At 43.0% G+C, this 25,057-nt stretch overlaps 2 protein-coding genes across 4 annotated transcripts; one reads left to right on the forward strand and one right to left on the reverse strand.

The window, feature by feature from the left end:
* The first annotated feature begins 4,269 nt into the window (after positions 1-4,269).
* SPON1 (spondin 1) lies at positions 4,270-12,431 on the forward strand. Of its 2 annotated transcripts, XM_027906009.1 has the most exons (9): positions 4,273-4,541; positions 5,532-5,672; positions 6,005-6,080; positions 6,515-6,697; positions 7,040-7,210; positions 7,323-7,490; positions 8,361-8,525; positions 10,299-10,562; positions 11,317-12,431. In XM_027906009.1, the coding sequence occupies exons 1-9, from the start codon at positions 4,305-4,307 to the stop codon at positions 11,478-11,480; spliced, it is 1,569 nt and encodes a 522-aa protein (XP_027761810.1). In that variant the 5' UTR covers positions 4,273-4,304; the 3' UTR covers positions 11,481-12,431. The 2 variants fall into 2 exon arrangements, with proteins under 2 accessions (XP_027761811.1, XP_027761810.1); XM_027906010.1 differs by lacking the exon at positions 8,361-8,525 and having other exon boundaries at positions 4,270-4,541.
* An 8,681-nt stretch (positions 12,432-21,112) lies between these two features.
* Positions 21,113-23,150, reverse strand: LOC114069315. 2 transcript variants are annotated; one of them, XM_027906011.1, is made up of 2 exons: positions 23,091-23,150; positions 21,113-22,407 (listed from the first exon to the last, which is right to left on the reverse strand). In XM_027906011.1, exon 2 carries the CDS (start codon positions 22,348-22,350, stop codon positions 21,244-21,246), a length of 1,107 nt encoding a protein of 368 aa, XP_027761812.1. In that variant the 5' UTR covers positions 22,351-22,407; positions 23,091-23,150; the 3' UTR covers positions 21,113-21,243. The 2 variants fall into 2 exon arrangements, with proteins under 2 accessions (XP_027761812.1, XP_027761813.1); XM_027906012.1 differs by lacking the exon at positions 23,091-23,150 and adding an exon at positions 22,771-23,084.
* Between the last annotated feature and the right edge of the window lie 1,907 nt (positions 23,151-25,057).

The following is a 25,057-nucleotide window of genomic DNA, read 5'->3' on the forward strand; positions in this document are numbered from 1 at the left end:
AAAATATATAAGACTACTTGAATTAAAATTTGATTTCAAAAGGCTACCATAAAAATTAATTTACACTCCCCTGTTCTCTCTCTAATTGCCCACTTAATCACATTATTTTTTTTTCCCATGACCAAAGTCAGAACTTGGATAGTGATGAAGCACTGCACATATTCAGTATTTCTGAAGATGTTTTGAACTGTTGGCTTTTCCTCCACCGCTGCAAAACAAGCATCTAATACATTGGTTTATTTTATTTCAAAAAATTATTTGCATTTGTGCTGCCACAGCTAAAATCCTCTCAAGTAGCCAGCCTGGGGAGCAAGCAAGAGAGTCTCTGCAGTACACAGACCTTTGCAGTGGAAATACTGATGCTCTTCATGTTCAAATTTGTCCTTATATAATCAGCTTTTGTGTTGCTGGAAAATTCTTTATTCATGGGTGAGGGAAATCATCTGCTTATATGAATATAGTACATGTGGCACAGTGGTACAAGCTCAGCTCTACAAATGGTCCTATTTGTTAAGCTAGTTAGTATCCTAGAGATATAAAAAAACCCTAGTTTATGCTCAGGCTGCCTTTTCCTGCTTGTTTTACTTGTATGTCAACCAAATATTAAACCAGAAGTAACCACAAAGTTTTATTCCACAAAACATAAATTTGCTATTTCCATCCCGGAACTCTACACAACCACCTTCCTTGTGTGTGCTCTGTTACCTTTTGCAGGGACCTCATCAGAGCACAACAATATTGACTCAACACTCAAAAACGTGTTTTGCAGCAAGCTGAGCTTTCTGTTGGTTTGTCAGAGGCTTTTTTAACCCCCACCCCCAGTAGTGATAGCAACCAGATTGCCACTCAGGGAGAAAACTTGCAGAGCAGAATCATGTTTGTGCTCTTTTAGCCTTAAAAAAGGGGAAAAAAAACCCCAAACAACCTAAACAAAACCCTACAATCCAAAACACCAAAAAGCACACACACACAAAAACAGAGGAGGCAAAAAAAAGACCATTTTCTTACACTGCTCGGTATACAACATCCTTGTAGCTAGAGATCCTAAGAAAAATAAAATAGAATAGAAGTAAAGGGAATGGAAACCATTAGGATGCAGGACACTGCCGAGTACTTTGCCTCACTCTGTACTATGTGACAGGAATTGCCAGCAGGCTGCTCAGGCTCACAGTGGAAAAGTACTGTCTGCTTCAGCCAAGGAAAGCAGGATTCCCCTGCCCTGTGGGGCTCTCAGGGTTGTCATCTGGCACTTACCTGATGTTTAGGATTTGCTTTGCAACTCCTGTTTGGTTTGTGGCCTGTAGATGTACAGGGGGAGGAAAAGGGAACTGTCTGTCTCAGTGCAAATTCACATCGCTCCGTTACAAACCTCAGGGTTTCCTGTGGGCTTCACCAGACGGGCTTAACCTGTCCTGGAACACTTCCTTGGCATTTGAAAGCCTTCAAAGAGAGAAAGAAGATGATCCACATTCCTATTTTGTCCAGTGAGTTGACAACACAGGAATGAAAAAATAAAAAAATTAAAAAAAAAAGGTTGGGTTTAGGGAGTACTGTGCACATTTTAACACTGGTTTCCCTCACAGAATTCCATTGTGCAGTCTTAGGATTCTTGGGCCACGTGTGTTGCTGAGGTACACATGGAGAATTTAGAGTCCTACCATCTTCAGAAATCCATCATTCACGTGGATGACACTGGAAATAGTCGAAATTTCTCAGATTATTAAAAAACAACCCGAACAAAACCCATCAGAGTTCTCTGTTGTCCAAGCCCACTCAGTGCCTATCCCTGCACCAGAGGAGTAGATGTGGATGGTGCCTTAGGTCAGCCAGTTTCTCCTTAATTACAGTAACTCAAGAAGGACTCAGAATGTTGAATGTTGGGCAACACTATGCAACAGTTGATCAAATTTTTATTCGTAGTGCTTAGAATTATCCACACAGAAATTAATTAAGAGAATAAAGTAGCAAGTGCAACAACGCTGGTTTATGTTTACATGTATACATCTATATACATGAAATATAATATTTTAAATACTTCATTCTCAAACTGCATGTAAAGATTTTTACAGTGCCCAGCCTAGCACTTTGTGCTGCCCTGCAGCCAAAGTGTGTGTGTGCACTGGGTACCTGTCTGCCCTGGAGTGGAGGAAGGAAGAGAAGAGAACATGCCCCCATTTGTCCTCTACTGATCTTCACATTTCTGTGTTAAACTGTGATGGGATAAAGTACAATATAATGTCCACAACACTGCCTATCTGTCTAAGATAGGTGATTTTTTGCAATGTGCTCTGAAATTGGAAAAAAATGTGGCAGGCTGAAGTTTACTGATGTCATTCAACACTTCCAAAAGTTTGTAGGCAAAGAGTATCTCCCTCCAAAGTGTTCCTTCGCACAGTTTCAACACTGATACAATTATAATTTAAATACTCTTATAATTTAAATACCCAAATCATTTACATTGATACAATGAATAATATTAATTCTCCTAAAAAAGCATTCAAAGCCTTAACTGTACGTGCCTATCACCAGCCTAACTGGTGACAAGAGTTTCCCATCACTACATGTCTAAAGCAGTCAAGTGATTCCCAATCCTCTGCCTTTAAATGGTGGGATTGTGTCTCTGCACTGCCCTTGCTGAACCTGCATCTCTGTTCTGCAAGATCCACGTTAGACATCTTCTCCACCTAAAGGCCAGGTATACAAACACACATCTCTGCGTTATTTTTACAGTGCGCTGCTTAGACTGTTGCTGTGTGCTGTTTGAAATACAAAATTCCTACAGGGAATTCTTAAAAACCCTCATAATGCAGTAAATCCTGTAGTTGCTTGAAGTCAGTTGACAGGCTTTTTAAGGCCACTCACTGTTACGTACTTGACAAATATATACAGGATACTGTGCTCGCAGAGTGAAGTTGATATCATCATTCATTATTTTATTACTTCACAAAACACGCTGAAACCAGACTTCTGTGTCTCATGGGGAAAGAAAAAAAAAAAAAAAGTAATTTGCATTACTTTCTGGGAAAGGCAGGATTAATGACATCAAACACTTAGCTGCTCTTCTGCTCAGAGTCTTTAGAGTCTTGAATTCTATGTAAGATAATTTACACAGTAAGAAACAACTTCTAAAGACTCTGGAACAGAAGTGGCCATTCTATTCATTAGCAAATGCCTGTTTCTGAAACTTGCCTCTTGAAGGGGAACTAGACATGCTAACTTTTAGATATCTGACATTAGAAACTGCATGTTAACTACTCAAAATCATTGTCTCTGGGCTGTTCTATTTTTTTCTAATGTGCTGAGAAAAAATACACAAAGAAAATACTGCGTTTTTACAGATATACAAAGATTTATAGGAAGAATAAACTCCTTAGGACTCCAGTAGAACAGTGCATGTACACTGTTATGCACATGTGTGCATTATTATAAGGTACCGAACCAAAAAAAAAAAGGAAAGATAAATAATACTGTAAAACCCCCTTACATTTAAAATGAACGTGGTCTTTAGATACTCTAAAATAGTGGATTTTGGCAAAAAAAAATTAGGAAAAAAACCCCACCACCTTGACCTGACTCTGTATTTACTTAAGTTCTGTAGCTGAAGAAAACTTGGGTTGACATCAGACCAGTATTTATTAGAGCAGAATTACCAAAATAAAATTTTAAACAATTCTGCATTTGTCGTTGCTCATGAGAAAAATGCCACCAAGAAGCCCAGCTTCTGTGAACAGAAGCCTCCAGCCAGGCCTGATTTTATTTCCACGTGCACAGGGACGTGGCAGTTGCTCCTCAGCGTGGCAGAGCACTACGTGATTCAGCAGATTTCTTCCCGAGGGAACGGCTGACAAAGGCTGGATGAATAGAGGCATTTTCACACCCACTGGCAGAAAAGCTGCAGAAGCCTTGGCTGAACTCTCTAGGGCTGGCAATGGCCATTAATCTCTCACTTACACGAGCACTAAAACTCTATTAATGAGTGCTTTTCACACACAGTAGCGCTTCCAAGAGCTTTCAGCATCAGAACTTAGGTGATCATTTACGAGGGGTAAAAAATATCCCATCAATCAAGGCCTCAGGTTATTCCTCTGATATTTGGGTCCTAATTTTTTTGAGTCTAGTGACGGATCTTTTACTGCTATACCACTAAGACACAAGCATGCTGCTGCAGCTCTGAGTTTGCTACATCTCTCTCACCCCTTAAACTGCAAACCTGGAATGACGCCCTGTCCTGCTTCTCCATCCCCATGAACCATGCTGGGGTTCGGTATTTCCCGGTTTGAATTCCCCGTAGCTGGCGAAGCTGGATGCAGTTTTTGATGCTCTTCCTCTGGATTTGCAGGAGAGCTGCTCCCTCTGCTGAGTTCTCTGTGGATCGCCACCGGCACCTGATGTCCTTCCTCACCATGCTGGGCCCCAGCCCCGACTGGAATGTGGGGCTCTCTGCTGAGGATCTCTGCACCAAGGACTGTGGCTGGGTCCAGAAAGTCGTTCAGGATTTAATCCCCTGGGATGCTGGCACGGACAGTGGCGTTACCTATGAGGTATTGGGACTATTTGTAATGTATTCGAATATATTGCCTTAAAGTGTTGAAGAATGAAAGCTGTTTGATCCATGGTAATGTCCTATGTGAATTTATGCTGCTCCAGCAAAAATTTTTCTTATAGTGAGTTAGAAGTAATTTAAACAGATGTTAGCTGCAGTTACTGTTGGTCATTTTGTCTGAAGTCCTTAAGCACTATTATTAATGGGATAATATCACTTTCACCTGGGACGTTATTACCACAGAATCACAAATGGGGAAGGATGGGAGGAACCACCGTGAGTCATCTGGTCCAACCTCCCTACTTTAAGCAGGGTCACCCCAGAGCACGTTGCACAGCATTGTCTATGGTTCTTGAACATCTCCAGTGAGGGAGAGTCCACCTCTCCCTGGGCAGATCATCCTCAGCTAAAAGTCCAGGTTTGGACTAAATGAGTTATGTCAAGTGAATTGAATAGGCAACAGGGACCTACACAGCACAAGACAGCTGAAGTGAGATTAGACTAGTCCCATCCTCAAATAGGACACATATTCCTATGTCAGATGACAAGATGGCATTAATTTTGTCTTTCAGACCCAGCCTCTTTAGAACCTGAGGAATTTCTCCGGTTATAATACAGCTCTGGGGGCATATTGAATAATTTAATTTTTTTTTTATTAATGTAGTTATTTAACCAGACAACAAAGCATGCACCATATTGTTAACCCAGCTTCAGGCCTGAATTCTGAACTATTAGAGAAGCACTTCTTGACAAAGCAAAACAAACAACAACAACAAAACCCAAACCAAAACCATAAACAAACAAAACCAAACAACAACAACAACAAACACCAAAAAACCTGACTATTAAGTACAAATGTACCAAGTTCATCTTAACACAGGAATTTTGCGATTTAGCATCTCGGAGAAGTTTTTATTTCTGCAGATTAATTGTATTACTAATTATTAATTTCTTTTTTAACATTTTTTTTTTTCCTTTTTGATTGCAGTCTCCTAACAAACCTACAGTGCCTCAAGAGAAGATCAGGCCACTCACAAGCTTAGATCATCCCCAAAGCCCATTTTATGATCCAGAAGGAGGATCTATCAAGCTGGTAGCCAGAGTTGTCATCGAGAGAATTGCACGCAAGGTATGATACACATGTAAAATTCTCAAGTGAGTGCAAAAAAAACCACTCCATAAATCAGGAAATTAATCTTTCCTCCCCCTCCCCCCCCGAAGTCTATACTCTTTACCCTGCTCACAACAAAGCTAATGGCAGAAAAAACCTACAACTGTCTTAAGGTATTAGTTCTACTTCTGGTAATTATTGCATCTGCTTAGTTGGGGATTTTCTTTAAATATGCCTAGGAATTCAAAGAGAAAAATGCAGTAATGCCTCCCACTATACTGGTTTAGCCCCTCTCTGTGCATTCCTGTCTGAGTTTCCTGTGTTCAGTGTCCACGATGGTGTTTTTGCAGGGGGAGCAATGCAATATCGTTCCCGATAACATAGATGATATTGTGGCAGATCTGGCACCGGAGGAAAAAGAAGAAGGTACATTTTAAATTAGTTCATGCAGTACTAATTTATGTTTTGTTTCATTCTCCCCTGTCGTTTGTAGATAAGGAACAAAACTGACTCAGGAGCAAAAATTCCACCTGGTGTCAAACGGTGATTTAGGTTTTCATCTCCTCTATCTACTATTAGCCCTCCCTTACAGAGCAAAGAAATTGCATATATACCTAAAAGATGGCAATAACAATACAGATGATAAAAGAGAGAAGCCTTTTGGGATTCAGACAAAAATTTTTTTTTTTTAAATGAAAGCTGGCAATTGGTAATTCTTGTTTCTTCAGGGCTAAAATGGAGAAGATGGAATGCTGAAGGAAAGAATGTATCCTATTAGAATCTAAAGTAATCATCAGCCAAGTAAAGGGGAGAAAATGGAAGACTATTTTTAACATTCAATGCCTTTCCTTGCTTTTTAGACGATACCCCTGAGACCTGCATATATTCAAACTGGTCCCCATGGTCAGCCTGCAGCTCTTCTACCTGTGAGAAGGGGAAGAGGATGAGGCAGAGAATGCTTAAAGCTCAGCTGGACCTCAGTGTGCCCTGCCCAGATACCCAAGATTTTCAGCCATGCATGGGTCCAGGCTGCAGTGATGAAGGTAATCAGGAGTGAAATGTGGAGGAGAAGAACACCTTGTAGGGTTTTCTCTTCCTTTAAATTTCTTAAGGCTGTTGGTTGCTGTAGTATGGCTTCAGTTATGGCAAACAGAGGGACAGCTGCTGAAGAACACAAACTGAGGCTGTCTGGGGTTAATTCTGCATTTCAGCTGAGTCAGGGCATGAAGAACACAAAAGTATAAAGGAAAGGAGTAAAGGAAGCAACGGGGGAAAGGACAACGTGAAAAGCAGCATCAAAGTGAATGCTGCACAGAAATGGGCAGCTACAGGTTTGTCATCAGTTCTACCAATACTTGCAGTTGAAATGGTTCTCTGTGTTTTAGATGGTTCCACTTGCATGATGTCTGACTGGATTACATGGTCCCCCTGTAGTGTTTCCTGTGGAATGGGAACGAGATCTAGGGAGAGATATGTAAAGCAGTTCCCTGAGGATGGCTCCATGTGCAAAGTGCCTACTGAAGAGACCGAGAAGTGTATTGTAAATGAGGAGTGCTGTAAGTATTCTGTTTAACTTGATAAAATCCAGCCTCTAGTACGAGCACTGCCCAAACCATTTTTTTACATGATCCCTACTTATGAACAATTCCCTCTGTCCACTTTGAACAGCTCCCAGCAGCTGCCTCGTCACTGAATGGGGTGAGTGGGACGAATGCAGTGCCAGCTGTGGCACAGGGATGAAGAGACGGCACAGGATGATCAAGATGACTCCTGCTGATGGATCCATGTGCAAGGCAGAAACTACAGAGGCAGAGAAATGCATGATGCCTGAATGCCGTAAGTGTCCGGGAATTTATCTCCTCTGCTACAGGGAGGCATCACCTGACTCGTTGTTCCAGCACACAAAGAACACAGCTAAACTAGAGGCAATGTTGCTTTTACTTATTCTCCTTAAAATTAGGTTTCTTAGGGAATGTGCATTAAGCACCTCATTCACCATCAGGACGAGAGCATCAGTTAAAAAAAAAGGTTCACTGGTGTCCTGTTACTATATGAGCCACATGGTGGTGTGTGTATCAGCAAGCCATACCTAAACAACTCTGAAGTTGTGGAATATGAGGCATATTTAGTCATAAGGCTAGAATAAAACTAATAAAACTGAGCCCTCTCCTTTTAGCCCACGGACCATTCAGAAATCCAGGTGCTCCTTTTGTGCAGTCAGCTAGTCTCACCCTTCCTATTAATATCATTTTTCAATTTCTAAAGAAATATTAAGATTGTCATCAAAAGCAGAGATAAGTTTAAAAATGTTTTTGGTAGATAAAATATGGAAGTTTCACATTTCAGACTGAGTTAATTTGACTTCCAGTTCTCTCCACTGTAACAATCCAGGCTTTTTTTACAGGAGTTATGACTGAAACATAGCTTCCTAAAGTATTTATTCCTCAGATGCACTGGGGCTCTGCAGATAGGAATAAGCTACAGAAACAGATAGCAAAGAAAAGATATTAAAATCAAGCAAACCTTTCAATTTAATATACTGTTTTCTGAGCTTCTTCAGCAGCATCATTTAGCTTGTGACAAGAAAGGATAACTGGCTGATGACAGATAAAACGTAGGACATTTTCCACCTGTATTATTTTCAAAACTCACACCTTCGTAATTCATTTATGACAAGAATTCATTCCCTTTTTATTTTCATGTCAGATACCATCCCCTGTCTACTCTCTCCCTGGTCTGAGTGGAGTGACTGCAGTGTAACATGTGGGAAGGGAATGCGAACCCGGCAAAGGATGCTGAAATCTGCTGCTGAGCTTGGAGACTGCAACGAAGAGCTGGAACAAGCAGAGAAATGCATGCTGCCTGAATGCCGTGAGTCTGGGCAATCCCCTGGAAAGAGGAGAATAATTCCAAGTGTAACAGCCTGTGGGGCAAAACTCTATCACCATTTAAGCACCACTTCTTAGGTGGGAGGGATATCAACCGTGCATTGTTTAAAAAATAATTATTATTGTTATTATGCACCTTCAGCAATTGAGAGCTGGAACATGATCATGTCTTAAATTCAGCTTGTCTTAACCCTGTGCTGGTGATCAGTATTGGTCAATACGGAATGCAGGGGGAAAGAACATATCCTCTTAGAATCCAAAGTAATCATCAGCAGAGTAAAGGGGAGAAAATGGAAGACTATTTTTAACATTCAATGCCTTTCCTTACTGTTTAGATGATACCCCTGAGACCTGCATATATTCAAACTGGTCCCCATGGTCAGCCTGCAGCTCTTCTACCTGTGAGAAGGGGAAGAGGATGAGGCAGAGAATGCTTAAAGCTCAGCTGGACCTCAGTGTGCCCTGCCCAGACACCCAAGATTTTCAGATTAGAAAAACTGTTCAGATCCAGGCAGAGTTGCTCAAGGCCATGCTCAGTGAAGTTTTATCTCCAAATATAGCAACACCACTGCCTCTCTGGACCCCTCTTGCACTATGTAGTAGGAGACAGCAATAAGATCCTCCTCAGTTTTTTCCACCTCATGTGCTTCAGCCTGTCTTTTCTTTTTTTTTTCATCCTCTGGTATGTCCATGGCTCTTTTCTGCTGGGGAGCCAAGAAATGGACACAGCACTCCAGAACTGGAGTACAGTTCTGCTTCTTTAACACACTTCAGGTCACTGTTTGTGAGCTTCCCAATAGTAAATAAATAAGTCAGAATTGTAAAACCTTTTTTTTTTTTTTTTTTTTTTTTTTTTGCTCAAAGGCAGAAAGTTTGCTTGGAAGGAGGGAAAGAAGAGTTAAAATCACCTATGGGATTGATTCTTTTAGCTCACACTAAGAGCATAAAAGAGGTTTTCTCCGTTTTTGATGCATCTGTGAACTTTGATACGCTTTGCAGCCTGCAATATCATATAAGCCAGTGGATGGTGTGGAGACAGCTGCAACGATTTTTTTACCTTACTCCATTAAAATCCCCCACTTGTTGGGCAGTGCAAATTTCTAGTTGCTTTTCAGTCTTTGTGAAGGGTGATAGCCTAAGGTGCCGCTGAATGAACGAGATATGATTGCTTTCAGCGTCTGGTTGCCAGCTGGTTTATGAGGCTTTATCACAAATTACATAATTTTCCACAGAAAGTGTTGGTTAAAAAAGGCTTTTACAGTGTAATTGCTCATTCAGCTTTTCTTAAATGATGTGAAATGTCATTTTGATTATTATTCACTGGGGCTGTAAGTGTTAAGCAGTGCTGAAAGATGAAAACTTAAATGGTATTAGTGAATATGGCTTATTGCATAACACTGCCAGAAAGCAAGGCTTAGATCTCAGAGGCAGCAAATTCTTTTCAAATATAACTCAATTTTCAACAGCCTTTCACTACAAAACAGACATATGGGTGGGAAAATTGAAGAAGACGCAGGAGAATTATTTATGTGCTCATTGTAATTTTAGTGATCTGCCAGCACCGCTCTTGAAGAAGAAATCGAGGAAAGTGTCACACGACACTTCTGCTAGGAATGGACTCAGGAAATCTGAGAAGCCTGGAGTCTTAAGTTGTGTTCATGCGTTTAGGGCATAAAAACTCATCAGGCACATCTTGCTTCTTGACCTCACGCTCAGATTTCATGGATTTTGTGTCGTGTTTCTTGTTTCTCCGCAGCCATCGACTGCGAACTAACCGAGTGGTCCCAGTGGTCCGAATGCAACACCTCCTGTGGAAAGGGCCACATGATCAGGACGAGGATGATCAAAACAGAGCCCCAGTTTGGAGGAACGGCATGCCCAGAAACCGTCCAGCGCTCAAAATGTCGAGTAAGGAAATGCCTGCGAGGGCCGGGCATGGAAAAAAGGCGCTGGAAAGAGGCCCGGGAGAAAAGGAGAAGCGAACAAGCCAAAAAGAATATAGACAGCGAGCAGTATCCAGGTGAGAGTGAAACCAGTTCTGGGATGCTCGAGGCTGGTTGTCTTTTCTGCATAACAGGAGTTACAGTGCTGCAAGAACAACTCCAGCGTTTCAGTCTAGGGAAGGTTTTAGCGATAAAATAAAAGCGCAGCCCCTTTCGGTGTCTGCCCATCACCAAAAACCTGCGCAATAAAATTGAGGGGTGCCCTGAGTCAGGGAAAGGCTCACGTCTGTCCACGTCCCACCACTGAAAGTGTTTTAGCTACTCCACACAAAGGTATGGAATGTGAACAAATCTGAAATTTACACCTGGCAAAGGACTGACTGCAGTTTCTGCAGATCTGGGTGATAATTTCTACGATCCGGTTGCCTTCGAACTTCCGAAATATTTCTTCCTGGACCCAACGCTGAATTTCAAAACTGAATTAATTTCCTTCTCAATAATCTGATTCAGACTGGGTCTGCTCTGAGAGAAATGTTAGTGCTGCTTTTTCAGTAGGGGACAACATTATCAAGTACTGATTCCTCAAATCAACAAAACATAATACCCTGGGCTGTAGTTTACATCACGTGGACAGGAATTACTGCTACGTTGTGGTTCATGCTTGTCTGACATTTAACAATTTGTTAGTTTGCCTTTTATAATGTAGATAATGTAGAGAGTAAATTTCTTTTTTAATACCTTTTTTGTCAGTATTTGACAAATGCACCTTGATTATACTTAACGGGTGGTTCTACTACTAAAAAAAAATAACCAGATCACTTATTTTTTCAGTTTGTAGGCTGAAACCATGGACTGCTTGGACAGAATGTTCTACACTCTGTGGAGGTGGAATTCAGGAACGCTACATGATGGTGAAGAAGAGGTCCAAAAGTACTCAGTTTACTAGTTGCAAAGACAAAAAGGAGCTAAGAGCGTGTAATGTTCATCCTTGTTAACAAAACACAAGGTTCCAAGTGATGCACTCTGAGCTAAATGGAAAGTCAACCTTGGTTTGGTTTTTAAAAAAAAAAACAACAACAACAACAACAAATATGAAGTGTATATTAGTTTTCATTTTTGCAGTGTGGTTTGCTTTTTAGTCTTGCTGGTGCAAGAAAAATATTTTATAAATGTTTCCTCACGGATTTATGCTGAGAGTAAATCTTTGGTACTCCAGCCAGCCCTTAATGCATAAAAATAGTAAGTCATCATGAGTTATTTAACTAAAATACAGACATATCTGTGGACATGGAATAGCCATATAGAAATACTACTTGTAAAGACATGGGATGCATGCATATTAAAATAAGTGACGTGTTTCATACGGGGGAGGATTTCTCTCTTGATTTGATTTTAAAAATCCAAAGCAGTGCCTACATAATTACACAACTATGCCAAGGAGTAATTTCAGTAATGCTGGTTCAGTAATATTAAAGGTGCATGTTTATCTTTTTACACCACTGGGTTAAGCTGATAGTTATAATAATAACAATAATAATCCTAAATACTTTTCTTCACATGGATGCTGTGGTCCATGCAAAATGGTCTTTGTTTCATTAAAACTTAAGAAGAAAATTATTTGTGCAGCTCAGTAGTGATGTCTGACCACTTCTCACTCAAGTCAAAACAGCACACAAAGAAAACATGTGAATGTCACAATATATTTAGATTCCATACACCTATTTTGGATCTCTCCACTGCCTCTCAAAGTAGATACAAAACCAACAGAAATTGGTCCAGAGAGAGAGTTGCAACAGCTGTGTCACAGAAAGTTTCCCACATGAGAGACCCTAAAAAAATTAGATTCAGTTTCATGAGGATGTTAATCACAGGTGAAGAGGGAAACAGGTTTGTAATATACCAAAAATGGTAGAGAAAAGGTGAGCCAGGTTCTCATGTATCCCTTATAACGAACAAAGGGAAGGGAGCCTCTAAAATGAAACAATAACAGTCTCTTAAAAAGGTAATTATAGATTGACACAAGAATACATTTACAGCACTGTCATTTATGGGTTTTTTTACTCAAAGTATAGAATAATCTAAAAATTACTAAATTTGTGAAGGTTAGCCATTTGTAGATGCACTAGCCAGGTTAAATTCCCCCCCTGACCACTTGAGTGATCAGCAAACTGCCTGAGATTAGAAAATAGCCCCTCACCTTTCTAATTGCTATTTTATACCCTCTCCTGCAGAACTAATCTCTCATCCCTATGTGTAATCAGGTGTAATCAGCAAGAGCCTCGGGCTTCACTTATTATTGGAATACAGTATTGTCCTGTAGATTTAACATTAAAGATAGCATACACCTATGTCTCTACAGAAGTTATAACAGTGCACTGAAAATAAAGACTGTTGATGCTGACTCTTAAAACAAGCTTGAGAGAAATGAATGGAGAAAATTCCATTTTGTGTCTTTAAAGCAGCCTTAAGTAATTTTAATTTACTCACTTCCTTAACACTTGGTCACAACTCTGAGAACCTGACACCTGGGTTTTAAGTGTTCCCACCCTTAAAGTGTGTGCACCACAACCCACTGAGGTTGTTCAGCTTCACCACCACCACCACCACCCCCCTGGGGAATCCTCTCATTACCCCCCTGTACCTGAACAGGGTGCACCCAGACGGGCTGGTTGCATTACATCGTAGGGCTTTCCATAATTATTTCTCCACTGAACACTGCAGGGGCTGCTCAGCACCTCCACAGCTGCTGCATCCCACCCCCTTCAAGGTATTGTACTGCTTTTTGCGTATTTGGAATGAGGGAAGGGCCAGGAAAATCACGGGACCAGCCACAGGAATAAGCCTCTCCTTGCTGCTGCTACGTGAAATGGGTGCAAGCCCACGGTCAACCAAAAGAAGAGAGAAAAAAAAAAAAAAGAACACAACAAGGTTTAATGCTAAAACCAAACATTTTACATTTTGCACAGCTCGGCTCACTTGATAATATTAATTCAGATGGTTTGCCCTCTTGGGCCTCTTCAAAAATCCTGCAGGTTAAGTCTCTGTAGCGCTGCAGAGCTATATCTACCCACCTCCACCTACCCCCGTGAGCCGCTCTGGCTGAGCTGACAGAGGCTGAGAAAATTCATTCAGAGAAAATTCATTCAGAGAAATAACCTCTGAGCATAAAATGTGTGGGTTTGGAGGCTTGGATCTGCCAGAGCCTGGGACAGGGGGAGCAGAAGAAGAAAGTTTCTCCAGCATGGAAAAAGAGTGCTACGAGTTCACAAACCAGATTTTATCTCATCAGCCCTTATCACTGGTAAAGCTGTTCTTGCAAAACCATGCCTGTTTCGGCGAATAATCAATTAAAACCAACGCTGTATTTCCATTTTCACGTTTGTTCCAGTTCATCAAGCTGTTTTGCCCATTAAATAATCCCTTTGACAAAGGCTACATAGTCCAAATACATCTTTAGGTATACAGGAAATATTCAGTATCTTTCTGAACATGCCCACAAAACTGCCCATGGAAACAACCTGGCATTCCTTTCTCTGTAGTCCTCACTAACTTGATTCTCCATATACCTTTTTGTCTTAGAAGGCTGTTCAGTGTGATTTCCAGTCATTTCTCTTAGGCTCATGTAAGTTACGAAAATTAGAAATTATTTTTTCCCCCACCTTGTTAAAATATGAAATGACAAGGTAGATTGCACCGGGTCAAAAATATGTGATCGTTCCTGCTTAGGTTCAGTTTTTCACACTGTTTTTCTGTTGAAACATTTTACAGATCACTTGTCTTTCTTCTAACTTGATACAGGAGAAATATTTAAGCTTGTTACATTTTGTAAAAAAAAAAAAAAAGAAACACAGACAAAAACAAAAGAAGAAAAAATAAGAGGTTGATTTTCTATTCAGAAAAAAAAAAAAAGAGAAAAAGCTCTGATATACAATATGTAGAAGTCTTGCATTGTTACTGTAAACTTTCTAGTAGTGTAATAGCCACTGATTATCAGTCAATAAAAATAAGAACTGTTATTGTTCTGATGTCCTGAATAATCCTGCTGAACTGAAAGCACAGATGTCACTCCAGTTTTGTAGACCTCGACTGTCAGATCTTAGCATTGTGCGTAAGTTTTGGGTTTTTTTCCTAATAAACAAACTGTAGAAGCTTTATTACACATAACAAAAAAGAAAAGTTAGGGGCTTATCAAATGTACAGTAGGACTCTGTGTGTGTGGCATACCAAGTTAAAGTTTTGTTTAATTGCATTTTTTGATTTCCTTCTTTGTTTTTGTTTGCTGTGGAATTATGAAAAAGCTACCATGGACGTTTCTTACCAAAGTCTTGTGTAGATGTTTTGTAGGTGTCTGGCTAATACATTATTATTATTATTGTTATTATTATTATTATTATTATTTTGGAATAAAGACATCTTTATTATGAATTTTACACTTGTATGAGGTTCTGTTCAAGTGATCACATACACCGAAAACCACTTATTAATATGAGGAGCCAAGTTGTGTTCCTATTTACATTTTACTCCTGTTCAAGGTAACAGAATATTGGGAGTGAGGGGATTTTACCAGAACCAGTCATTCTTTCTACTTGGAAGTTGTCTGCATCAAGGTCTTTGTCAAATGGTTTGTTGTTCTCTAGAAGTCACAGGGTAACTCAAGAACATTACATAAATTACTGTGTATTACTCTCATGGGTTTTGTTGCTGTTGTTGACTTTTAATAAAAGAGAAACTATTTAAAAACAAAATAAAACATTTTAAAGCCTGGTGATACACGAAAGGAAAAACTTCTAAAAATGAACTTCCAAAAAGCCTGAGATTTCATGAAGCTTTCAACGGATATTCTGTGCTACTGGAAAACTATTTTGGGACACTGCAAGTGCAAGTGCGTCACTGATAATTACACAGAAAGCACAGAGGTGAGGGGAGCCACTCTGCAATGCTGCTACTCTAGAAATCCAACTATATGTAACATCCTATAGCCAGCTAGAAGGGACAGCTCTGCATTATCACCTTCTTTTCAGAAGTCCTCATCAACATCAGTTACATCAGTAATAAACTTGTTAACACTGAGGCAGGAAATCACTCCCTTTCTGCTTATGGACCACATTTGCACAAATAGGAGAAATGAAGCCTCTCCTGACTCAGAGTTTGCTTCCTTTTCATGGCAGGGTATTTTGAAACGGGTCTTTTAAAATACACATTTGATACACATTTCAAAGAAAGACCAAAAAGGTTGTTTCCAAACACGACAAGCATTTCTCACCACGCCTCTAACTGTGCTGTTTGAACCAGCAGTGGCATTGCCAGCACCTGCCTGAGGGCAGCTCAGCCTGATGTCACCGAGGGGCTCTCTCAGGAGTGTATGGCAGCATTTGAGAAGTGCCTGGTGCTTTTGAAAGGCCAAAAAGCTCTGCATTCCCCCTCCATCATGCCAGATACGTCCTTAGTGCATCTCACGGGCTCAGCCCCAAGGCCATCCCAACCACCACGGTGCCAATTCAAGAGCCTTGGACACTCCAGGAGATGATGCCCGAGAGGGAAGGGCTGCAAGCAGTGTAACATCTGCTTTTCAGGGCAAATCAGAAGTTCTGGGTTTAGACACAATGGTGTGAATCCCTGGACACGATGAACAGTCCCACTCTTGGTCCTCACCATTCAGACCTTCAGTCACCAAGAGCCTTAAACACTCACCCACCCGAGGCCCAGATGCAGAAAGTACCCCAAAGCAGTACAGCACCTACCAAACCAGCTTTACCTAAACTGCCTTTTTATCAGGAAAAAAAAAAAAAGAGACTTCACACATGCATATAAAGGAAAAGAGCAATCAGGAATCATGGCTATATCACAGAACCTTTCCAAGCAATGCTCTCCTTCCCGCTGAAAGGCCTGGATGGTGTTGCCAAAAACTCATCCCCTCCCTGCTCCTGCAGTGGCTGGGTCTGGCACAGAGAAGGGGGTGTGATTGAGTCTGTACAGAAAGCACCACAGTTGTTCCACTAATACTGACTGTAAAACTAAACTGGACCAGGCTGATGCCAGGGCTAGGCTTAGAAGAATAAAAAGTCCCAGAGCTGACGTTCTAGAGGCACTATCAAACTTCTTGGGGGGCACTGAGCATCACTTGCAGAGAGCCAGTGGCTTATCCCTGCCCCTGAACAGCTCAGGACCCAGTTCCTGAGGAGGTAAAGCAAGCACAATATATAGGAGTGGCCAGTGGCTAAGTCTCCTTAAGTAACCTTCCCAGATAGGACTAGTGAGGCCATGGCTAGGATTTATACTTCTGTTGTATCAACGTGAGCATTAAGCTAAAGGAGCTGGGCAAACAGCTGAAAAAACCACAAATAACAGATCCCACACTTTACCTATAAACCTCAAGGTATATACATACTATTTTATCAACATAAATCAGAATTTAAAAGAGCAAAAAAAAAAGAAGTTTTTTACTTACAGTATCTTTAGGCCCATTTCAGCAGTGAGGGAAACAAAGCAGTGTCTGGAAAAGAAAAGAAAAGAAAGAGGTTAGATTGTAAGCTATAAGGAAAGAAAAGAAGGGATTAGATTATAACTGCATAATTCAAAGTGCATGAAGTTTTATGAATGGCAGAATACAATTTTTATACCACACATAAAAAGATACACAGAGAACAAGACAGACAAGTATAGGAATAGCACTTCTGAGTGCAAACAAGCAGCTGAACTATTTGGAATGGTTAAAACATTTACACACTCTCTCAGAAGCCATGAGGGGAAGAGGAGGGGCAGGTACTGATCTGTTCTCTGTGGTGACCAGTGACAGGACCAAGAGAATGGCCTGAAGTTGTGTCAGGGGAGGTTTAGGGTGGATATTAGAAAAAGGTTCTTCACCCAGAGGGTGGTTGGGCACTGAACAGGCTCCCCAGGGCAGTGGGCACAGCCCCAAGGCTGACAGAGTTCAAGGAGTGGACAACACTCTCAGGTACATGGTGTGACTCTTGGGGATGGTCCTGTGCAGGGCCAGGGGTTGGACTCCACGATCCTTGTGGATCCCTTGGGTGCCTTCCAACTCAACATATTCTGTGATTCTGCAATTGAAGGAAAAGTGAAATATTTGTGAATCAATCTACTTGCAAACATATAGTTCTATAATTTCTACAACGTGTTTTGAATTCTAGTTTATATGTGCCTTAAACGTCAGAAGTGAGGATAGATCTGTAAATCCATCTGTAAATGGATCGTTCCTGAAGGACACACCAGGGTAGAGAAAGAAATCAACACCTGCATGTGCACAGGCTCGAAATGTCTGTACTGGAACATCACCTCTGAGAGAAATAAAACGACATTCCACTAGATGGCACTGGAAGCCAACAAAGACAGCGCTAAAAGTCACCAAAAGAAAAACAAAAGAGGAAAAAAATTCTCAGTATTTAAAGGAAAAGTTTCTGGAAGTTCACATTTCAGACTAGCTCTTCGATAGCCATATACTTTCAGAGTGCTTCCAATTTAATGTTTTCCAGGTGCATAAAATACCTTTTACATGAACGACTCCAAATGTATGCTTACTGTTAAAGGAGATTTTTGCCATTATATTATTGTCCAATTCACCAAAAGGACAGAATCTATTGTCCACAGGTCAGATTAAATTAGGCTGCAGCCATCCAAGTACCAGCTGGTAAATTCGTGTAATCCATGGATAGCTGATATTTGTGTGCTGCTATTTACTTAAAGCATATATTTTTGCCCCATAATGTTCTCTGAAAAGGTTCTTGGATGAATCATTGTTGATTTACTGCCATATGTGAACCATCTCTTTTGACTGCTGCCAGCGCTGCAGTTCATCTAGACACAGGAGGCCAGCAGCAAGCTTTTAGTTATTCAACACCTATGTCTGCCCTTTTAAATGGGTTTTATACATGACATTGACTTCATTTTGGATTAAAGACAACGGTAGATAATATTAATTATAATTATAATATTAATTATTACCATAATTATGAGACAATTCCCTCAGCTTGTTGTTTCATACCATGAAATGCTGGGTTGCTAAAAAAGCTTAACAGCCTAAAACACCAGCTTATTTTTGACTAATTATCAGTCCACACCAGCAGCTGCAATTTGCTTTGTTTTATTTTCCTGATGGATAATATTTCCTGATAATATTTTTTTTTCCAAACAGCTTACTGGCAAAAGATGGTGCCATATATTGTCATTTTGCAACTCTAGCTGGCTCAGCCACACAGCAGAAGAGTCTACACCTACCCTGTCCTCCAACAAACCCCTTTCTACAATAAAGAACTTGACTGTTCAGAACTGGAAAAATATTTACTCAAAGATCTTACCAAGAAAAATAAAGGGTGGCTTTCAATGTAATTTTGGTGTTTCCTCAGTTCAAACTTGGGTTACTGCTCATAAATAACCTAGTCCAGTAGTTTTCCTGCATGAGTCTGTGGAAGTCAAACAGTAAGATTTCAGCGTCTCTAAGAGGAAATAAATGCATAAACCATTTCCTGGACTTTCATTGCTCTTTTAGAAACTCTTCAGTAAACTCTCACGCTGTTTTTTGTTTTTAATAATTAAAGAAATATTAATCAATCTCTCTAGGAGCCCCATAAAACTGAGTGCCCCTCTGGCTGCAATAAAGCCAGCAGAAGTAGTATAAAAACGTAACATTCACATGGCTGATACTTAACTTTTCAACAAATCCATAATTCTTTATATCCTCAAGTTACACATTTCCCGCAGCCAGGAGATGACAGGAAAGAAACAACAAAAGAGATAAAATGTAACAAAAGCCAAAGAAGGGATGAAACAAATTAAATGACTGGAGAAAATAGAGCAAATGAATAATAAATATAATTATCAATATCTCCTGGTGCCAGTGATTTGACAGCCGAAATCAAGGCTGACTCAGGTATTTTGAAAAGTTTTTAAAAACTGACTGAGCTGTTACTCACAAAAAACTCGATTTTGTTTTTCTAGAGGTCCTTTGTTTTGTTATGTTGTGTACACACTTCATACAGCAATGGCTTTGTTTTACACAGAAACAGAACAACAAAAGTGCCAAACCTGCTGGGAAAGTGACTAGAACACTGTTGAATCCAAGAAAACCCAGATTCTGGATGGCTTTGGGAATGCCATCAGACAGAGGTTCCCACTTTACTGTAGAAGTGGTACAACAAGACAAATCATGGATGCATTATTCCAGAATTAAAAAGGCCAAAGCCCCTCTGTTAACTATCATTTGTCTGGGAAGAAACAAAATGCTTAAGTCTTGTTTTGCTCTCCCGACAATAGTTCATTTGGTCTTGGCTTGGGAGCAAAACTTACATTTCATTTTAGTACCAAATGCGACCGAAAATGTTGCCTAAAAGCGTGTTTACTCCTTACCTGAAAACACAACGATGCCATGAGCCATTCCAGAGGAAACTAACCGCTATGTCTCCTTTTTGGTGAAAGGGAAGGGACTGGCATTAACGTGTTACTCATATTATTATCATGTATTGATAATAAACACTCCGTGGGAGCCACGGGTATCAAACAGACCCCACTTACCTCTGACGATCGCACGTGGCCAGGGAAAGCCGGGGAGTGCTTTTGCAGTGAGGCGTTCCCAGCAGCAGATGGCACAGCACTTACTGTCCGTGCCCCATCCACGGCTCTCGGGAAGCTGCAGCAGTGCCACGGGAGACGACCCTGCAGGCAGGCTGGGGAGGAGCAGGACAGGGAGTACCTCCGCACCTCCATCACTCCTGGGAAGAAGCAGCAGCGCTCCCCACGGGGAGGCAGCGCTGATTGGAAAAGCACACACAGCTTGTTGAGGCAGCCGTGGCACTCCGAGTTAATGAGCCCCAATTAAAGCCCCACTCCGGCTCCCAGTTTGGGGATGAGAGCGAGGGGAGAGAGGAAAAAAACTCAGAAACAGCTCTGTGTAATCAATTTCCTTCAAACAGGTCCTGTTTTCTCATGTTTTCAAGCTGTTTATTTTTTCATTTATATATCTACATAGACATAATATTTGTGTTTTCAAACTCTACAGATCCATGTTCAGGATTCCTTATAATCTAAAATCCTGGATGTAATACAACAGATACGGGGTTTTATTTTGAAATCTATTTTTAATAAATTAATTTTTTTCCATTAGATATAAAAATGAGAAACTTTACAGTTTCCAGTATTTTACACAGACGTCCTTCGTGAATTTCCAGGCACTTTGGGGCTGTAACCTCGCGTTTTTGGGGGGACCCTCATGACCCTCCCTCACTGCTCTCCCATTGCTCACCTCATTGCTCTCCCAGTGACATTTACTCACCCCCACAGAAGGCACAAAACAAGTACAACTGCCCTGTCCAGCAGCTCAGTGCATCCATAAAGCCATTTACCTGTGGACATCCCCTCCGATAAGGGGGAAAAATGAAGGGAGGGCAGCCCCCCCAAGGGGTGGGAGTGCCCCCACTTCTGTCCCACAGGCTGATGGACACCCCACGGCACAGGGAGTGTCCCCAAGGATGCTGCCTTGTCTCCTGCTCAGGCTCCACTGTGCCATGTTCCCTCTCCATTCCTGCACTCTGGCCAGTGTCAGGAGATGCAGGAACCAGGTCTGGAACATGTCCCCTGTGCCAGTCAAAACCAGACCAGTGGAAGCACTCACAGCTCTCCGGGAAGAAGCTGATTTATTTAACACAGATGCTCTGCAGAAGTATCCAAGATGCAAACAGAAACCTCATCCTGGTCCTCAACATCTGGCTGGGGAGAGCTCCCTGGAGATGGGGGATCTCCAGCTTCCTATGCCACTGGAGGGTCTTCTCCTGCACCGAGGGTGCTCGTTTGTGCTTCTCCAACACAGGGGGTGTTCCCAGCTGGCACTGCCACAGCGTCCCAGGAGTCAAGGGGTGGACGCTGGTGGCTGCAGAACTCTTCCCACTGTGCTGCTTGCTCCTGGGAACACATCACTGGAATGGGCTGGGCTGCCATTTTCACTTCCAGGCTTTCCTCGTCCATGTGCATCTTCAGGGATGGGTGAGTTCTGCTGCTATCTGCAGCTTCGACGGAGCAGGGAGACTGGTCTACGGGGGCTGCTCCATCTGGAGTCTGGCAGTTCTCGCTGAAGCTCTTGGAGGGATGAAGGCTCTGGGAAGAAGTGAGGCTCTCAGAGGACTGGAGGCTTGTGGAACTGATGGAAGCTCCTGAAAGGTGCATGCTCTCGGAGGAACGGAGGCCTGTGGAAGGAATGCAGGCTCTTGCAAGGTGGAGGCTCTCAGAGGAGTGGAGGCTCTTGGAGGGAACGGAGGCTTTCGGAGGGATGAAGGCTCCCCTGTGGCACGGTCGTTTTGTAAGGATGGAGCGCCTCTTACAGAATCGGGTTCTTGGCAGGAACGAGGATACCGAAAAGACGGAGGCTTGCCGACGGATGAGGGTTCTTGGAAGGACAGATGTTCTCCGTGGGATCTGGCTCTTAGTGGAGCCGGACGAGCTGCAGCAGGGCAGGTGGCCTCGCTCCAACAGCTCCTCCAGGTTCTCCCACAGCACCTGCCACGTCTCAGAATCCAGTGGGAAAGACATCCCATTCCCAACCCACACCGCCATCACCAAATCCTGCAGCTCCTGGGCCACTGCCACGCAGGGGGTGCAGCTGGGGCCGCAGGCACACGGGATGTACTCGGGGCTCACCGGAGCATCTGGACGCTGAGGAGCGTTTGCCTGAGCTGTGGAGGAACTGGGAGCTACTTGGCTGCTCGGAGAGACCCTGGCTAGGCTGCCCGAGTTCTTCGGTGTCCCCAGCACCCGTTGCTGCCGGTGGCCGATGGCCAGCCAGACAGCTGCAGTGGCCAGCAGCAGGACAAACAAGGAGAGGAGGATGCTGCCGTCGCTCATGGCTCCGACACGGCCCATCGTGACCGCGCTGGGAGCCGGGGGGGTGGTGGCACCTCTTGTGTGGTGATGTCAGTCCTGTGGGAGAGGACACCTGTGTCATGTCATGGCCCTGCCTCACCTGGGCTTCGTGGGGGAGAGAGGGGCTCCCGGTGGAGCAGAGTGGATGGAACATTCTCAGCCAAGTAGGATACAGTCACGAGGAGGAGAAGGAGGGTGTTGTCACCTCCTCGCTGGCAGAGCATGGGACGCAGCTTGACCCATGGGACACTGAAGAGTCCTTGAGGAGGGCGAGCCCTGCTCAGCAACAACCCAACCATCCAACTGTTACCCCATCCTGAATCCAAACCCAGTGCTGTGCCAGCTGCTACGAAGAAAGGAACTCTATTTATCAGCAAAAAGCAGTACAGCACTCAGTTCTTCACCCAGCACACCCTGTACCTGCTCATCTCAAAGCTGGACACCTTCTCCAAAACGATTCTGTGAGGGAAGTGATTGAAACTCCAACTAAAATCCCAAAAAAGAACATGTACTGCCTTCCCATAACACATGACCAAGGGTGGCCTTATGGCAGTGGGATTTTTTCTTTCCAGCTGCTTTCCCAGAGATTCATCTTTCTCCATCACCTCCTGAAGGGCCAATGGCAGCAATGGATTCATTTCCCTCTACCTCCAAACTGCTTCCCATCCAACAGGTCCCTGTGAGCATTCCTTTTCTGGTTGTCCCTACAAAGCCTTCATTAAACCTTGCAAAGATCTCACCATTCCACCTTCAGATTTTGCAGTAGCCAGCACCTCCATTTGTGCTGCCATGAGGACGAGGATGGGGTTTCTGACATCACACAGGTGTCCCCACCCATAGATGGAACCCATTGCGGGTGGAACTGCAGGAGCTGGTGAAGCAAGGCCGCAGCTTCTCCAGTTCCTCCAGCTCCTCCAGGAGCCTCCATTCCTCTGAGAGGCTGCTCCCACCAAGAGTCCCCACCCCTTGGAGAGCCTCTGCCCTTCCATCAGAGATCCTCCATCCATCCAGAATCCTCCTTCCCTCTGAGAGCTTCCTTTCCCTCTAAAAGCCTTCATCCTTCCAGGAACCTCCATTCCTCTGAGAGCCTCCATCCTTCCAAAACCCTACATTCCTCTGAGTGTCTTCTTCCGTAAGCACCTTTCTCTCTGGGAGCCTCAGTGAGACCTGCTGGACTCCAGACAAACAAGACCCTGTGGACAGGTCTCCCTGCTCCCTTGGAGCTGCAGGTGTCAATAGTAGAACATGCTCATCCTTGAAGATGCATGTGGCCAGGAAAGGCCTGGAAGTAAAAATGGGAGCCCAGCTGGCTCTGGTGAAGAGTTCCCAGGAGCAAGCAGCACAGCAGGAAGAGTCCTGGAGCCACCAGCATTCACCCCAGAGCTCCCAGGACACTGCAGAGGTGTCAACTGACATCACCCACCCCTCTATGCTGGACACGTTCCTCCAGCAACAAAGGGAGCTGGAATTCCCCCATCTCCGGGGAGCTCTCCCAGAGTGGTTGTTGAGGACCAGGAAGAGGTTTCTGTTGGAGAGCTCTTTGGGAAAAACCTGTTTAAAGCAGAGTCTCCAATATATCAGAGGCTCAGATTTATCTGAGCTGCTGAGTACTCCCACTTGCAATCAGTAATTCTCCATTGCTCGGTAATTTTTCCCCCAGCCTTTACAATAGAAGTTTCTGTTCGGGTAGTTGCAAAATAAGCAAGTTTCTGAATGCTTTGAGTTAGATTAGTTGTCACACAGGTAAGTTCTTGATAAGAGATGCTGAGCAAAGACACTGCAAATACACTGCTCGGTGGACAAGGTCGAGCTCCAAACAACCACCAGAGACCCCCAAGAGACCACCAGAAGACCTGCAGTGACCAAATAAGGACTTCTGAAGAACTTTGTAGAGCTAGTTACATGTTCACTGCTTCTCTCAGAAAGTTCACACGTACGTAAGACATTTGATGATTATGGAAAATTGTAAGTAAGTTATTCCCTACCTGAGGGAAAACAGGACACACACAATTAGAAGAAAGAGCCTCCCTGCGTGCCCAGCACGGATAAATAAATAATGCCTGCCCTAAAATGAGTCTTAGAAGATTTTATTTGCCAACTTACAGTAACACACTGGTCTGGTTATGACTGGGATAGGGCTCCTTTCTTCCCAGTAGCTTGCAGATGCCGTCTTTGGATTCAGAACGGGAATGTTGTAGATCTCACATGGTGGTTGGGTTGTTGCTGAGCAGGGCTGACCCTCCTCAAGGACTTTGCACTGTCCTATGGGACAGCCCAAATTTCCCACTCACAGAGGTGGGATGGGCAAGCAGCTGAGTGGTGTTTCGTGTATGGTCCGTTTTTTGTCAGCTCTGAGGTTCCCCTTCTCAGCTTCAGCTTTGAGACAGGAAAAAGAACTGACCCTCTCTCTCCTGGCTTTCCTTCTCATTCACAATCGAGAGCTGTTGAGATCCTGGGCTCGCTGGAGCTTGTGGGTGTTTTCCGTGGTCATCCCCGTCGATTTAAGGGGTGACCGCTCCCACTCACGGCTTGTCCCATAACTGCGGCTCCTCCCTCGCCCCGGTTGTCATAATGAGGGCACTTCGGGGCTCGGCTGGGGGCTGGAGGTACGACTTCCCAAAGGCCCTGAATTCCCGAGGGGACCACGCCAGCAAAGCGGTGGCAACTATTCCTCTCAAGGAGCTGTAGAGAGCGAGAAGGTCCCTCC

Source organism: Empidonax traillii, unplaced genomic scaffold (assembly GCF_003031625.1).
Source record: "Empidonax traillii isolate 1590-97213 ecotype Southwest subspecies unplaced genomic scaffold, ASM303162v1 scaffold1234:size156366, whole genome shotgun sequence".
Lineage (NCBI taxonomy): Eukaryota > Metazoa > Chordata > Aves > Passeriformes > Tyrannidae > Empidonax > Empidonax traillii.

Bases quoted from the DNA above. Each gene is read 5' to 3' on its own strand.
- LOC114069315 (XM_027906011.1), bottom strand. From the start codon at position 22,350: ATGGGCCGTGTCGGAGCCATGAGCGACGGCAGCATCCTCCTCTCCTTG.
- SPON1 (XM_027906009.1), top strand. From the start codon at position 4,305: ATGCAGTTTTTGATGCTCTTCCTCTGGATTTGCAGGAGAGCTGCTCCC. The intron at 4,542-5,531 runs GTATTGGGACTA...TTTTGATTGCAG, and splicing joins ACAGTGGCGTTACCTATGAG to TCTCCTAACAAACCTACAGT. The intron at 6,081-6,514 runs GTACATTTTAAA...CTTGCTTTTTAG, and splicing joins ACCGGAGGAAAAAGAAGAAG to ACGATACCCCTGAGACCTGC.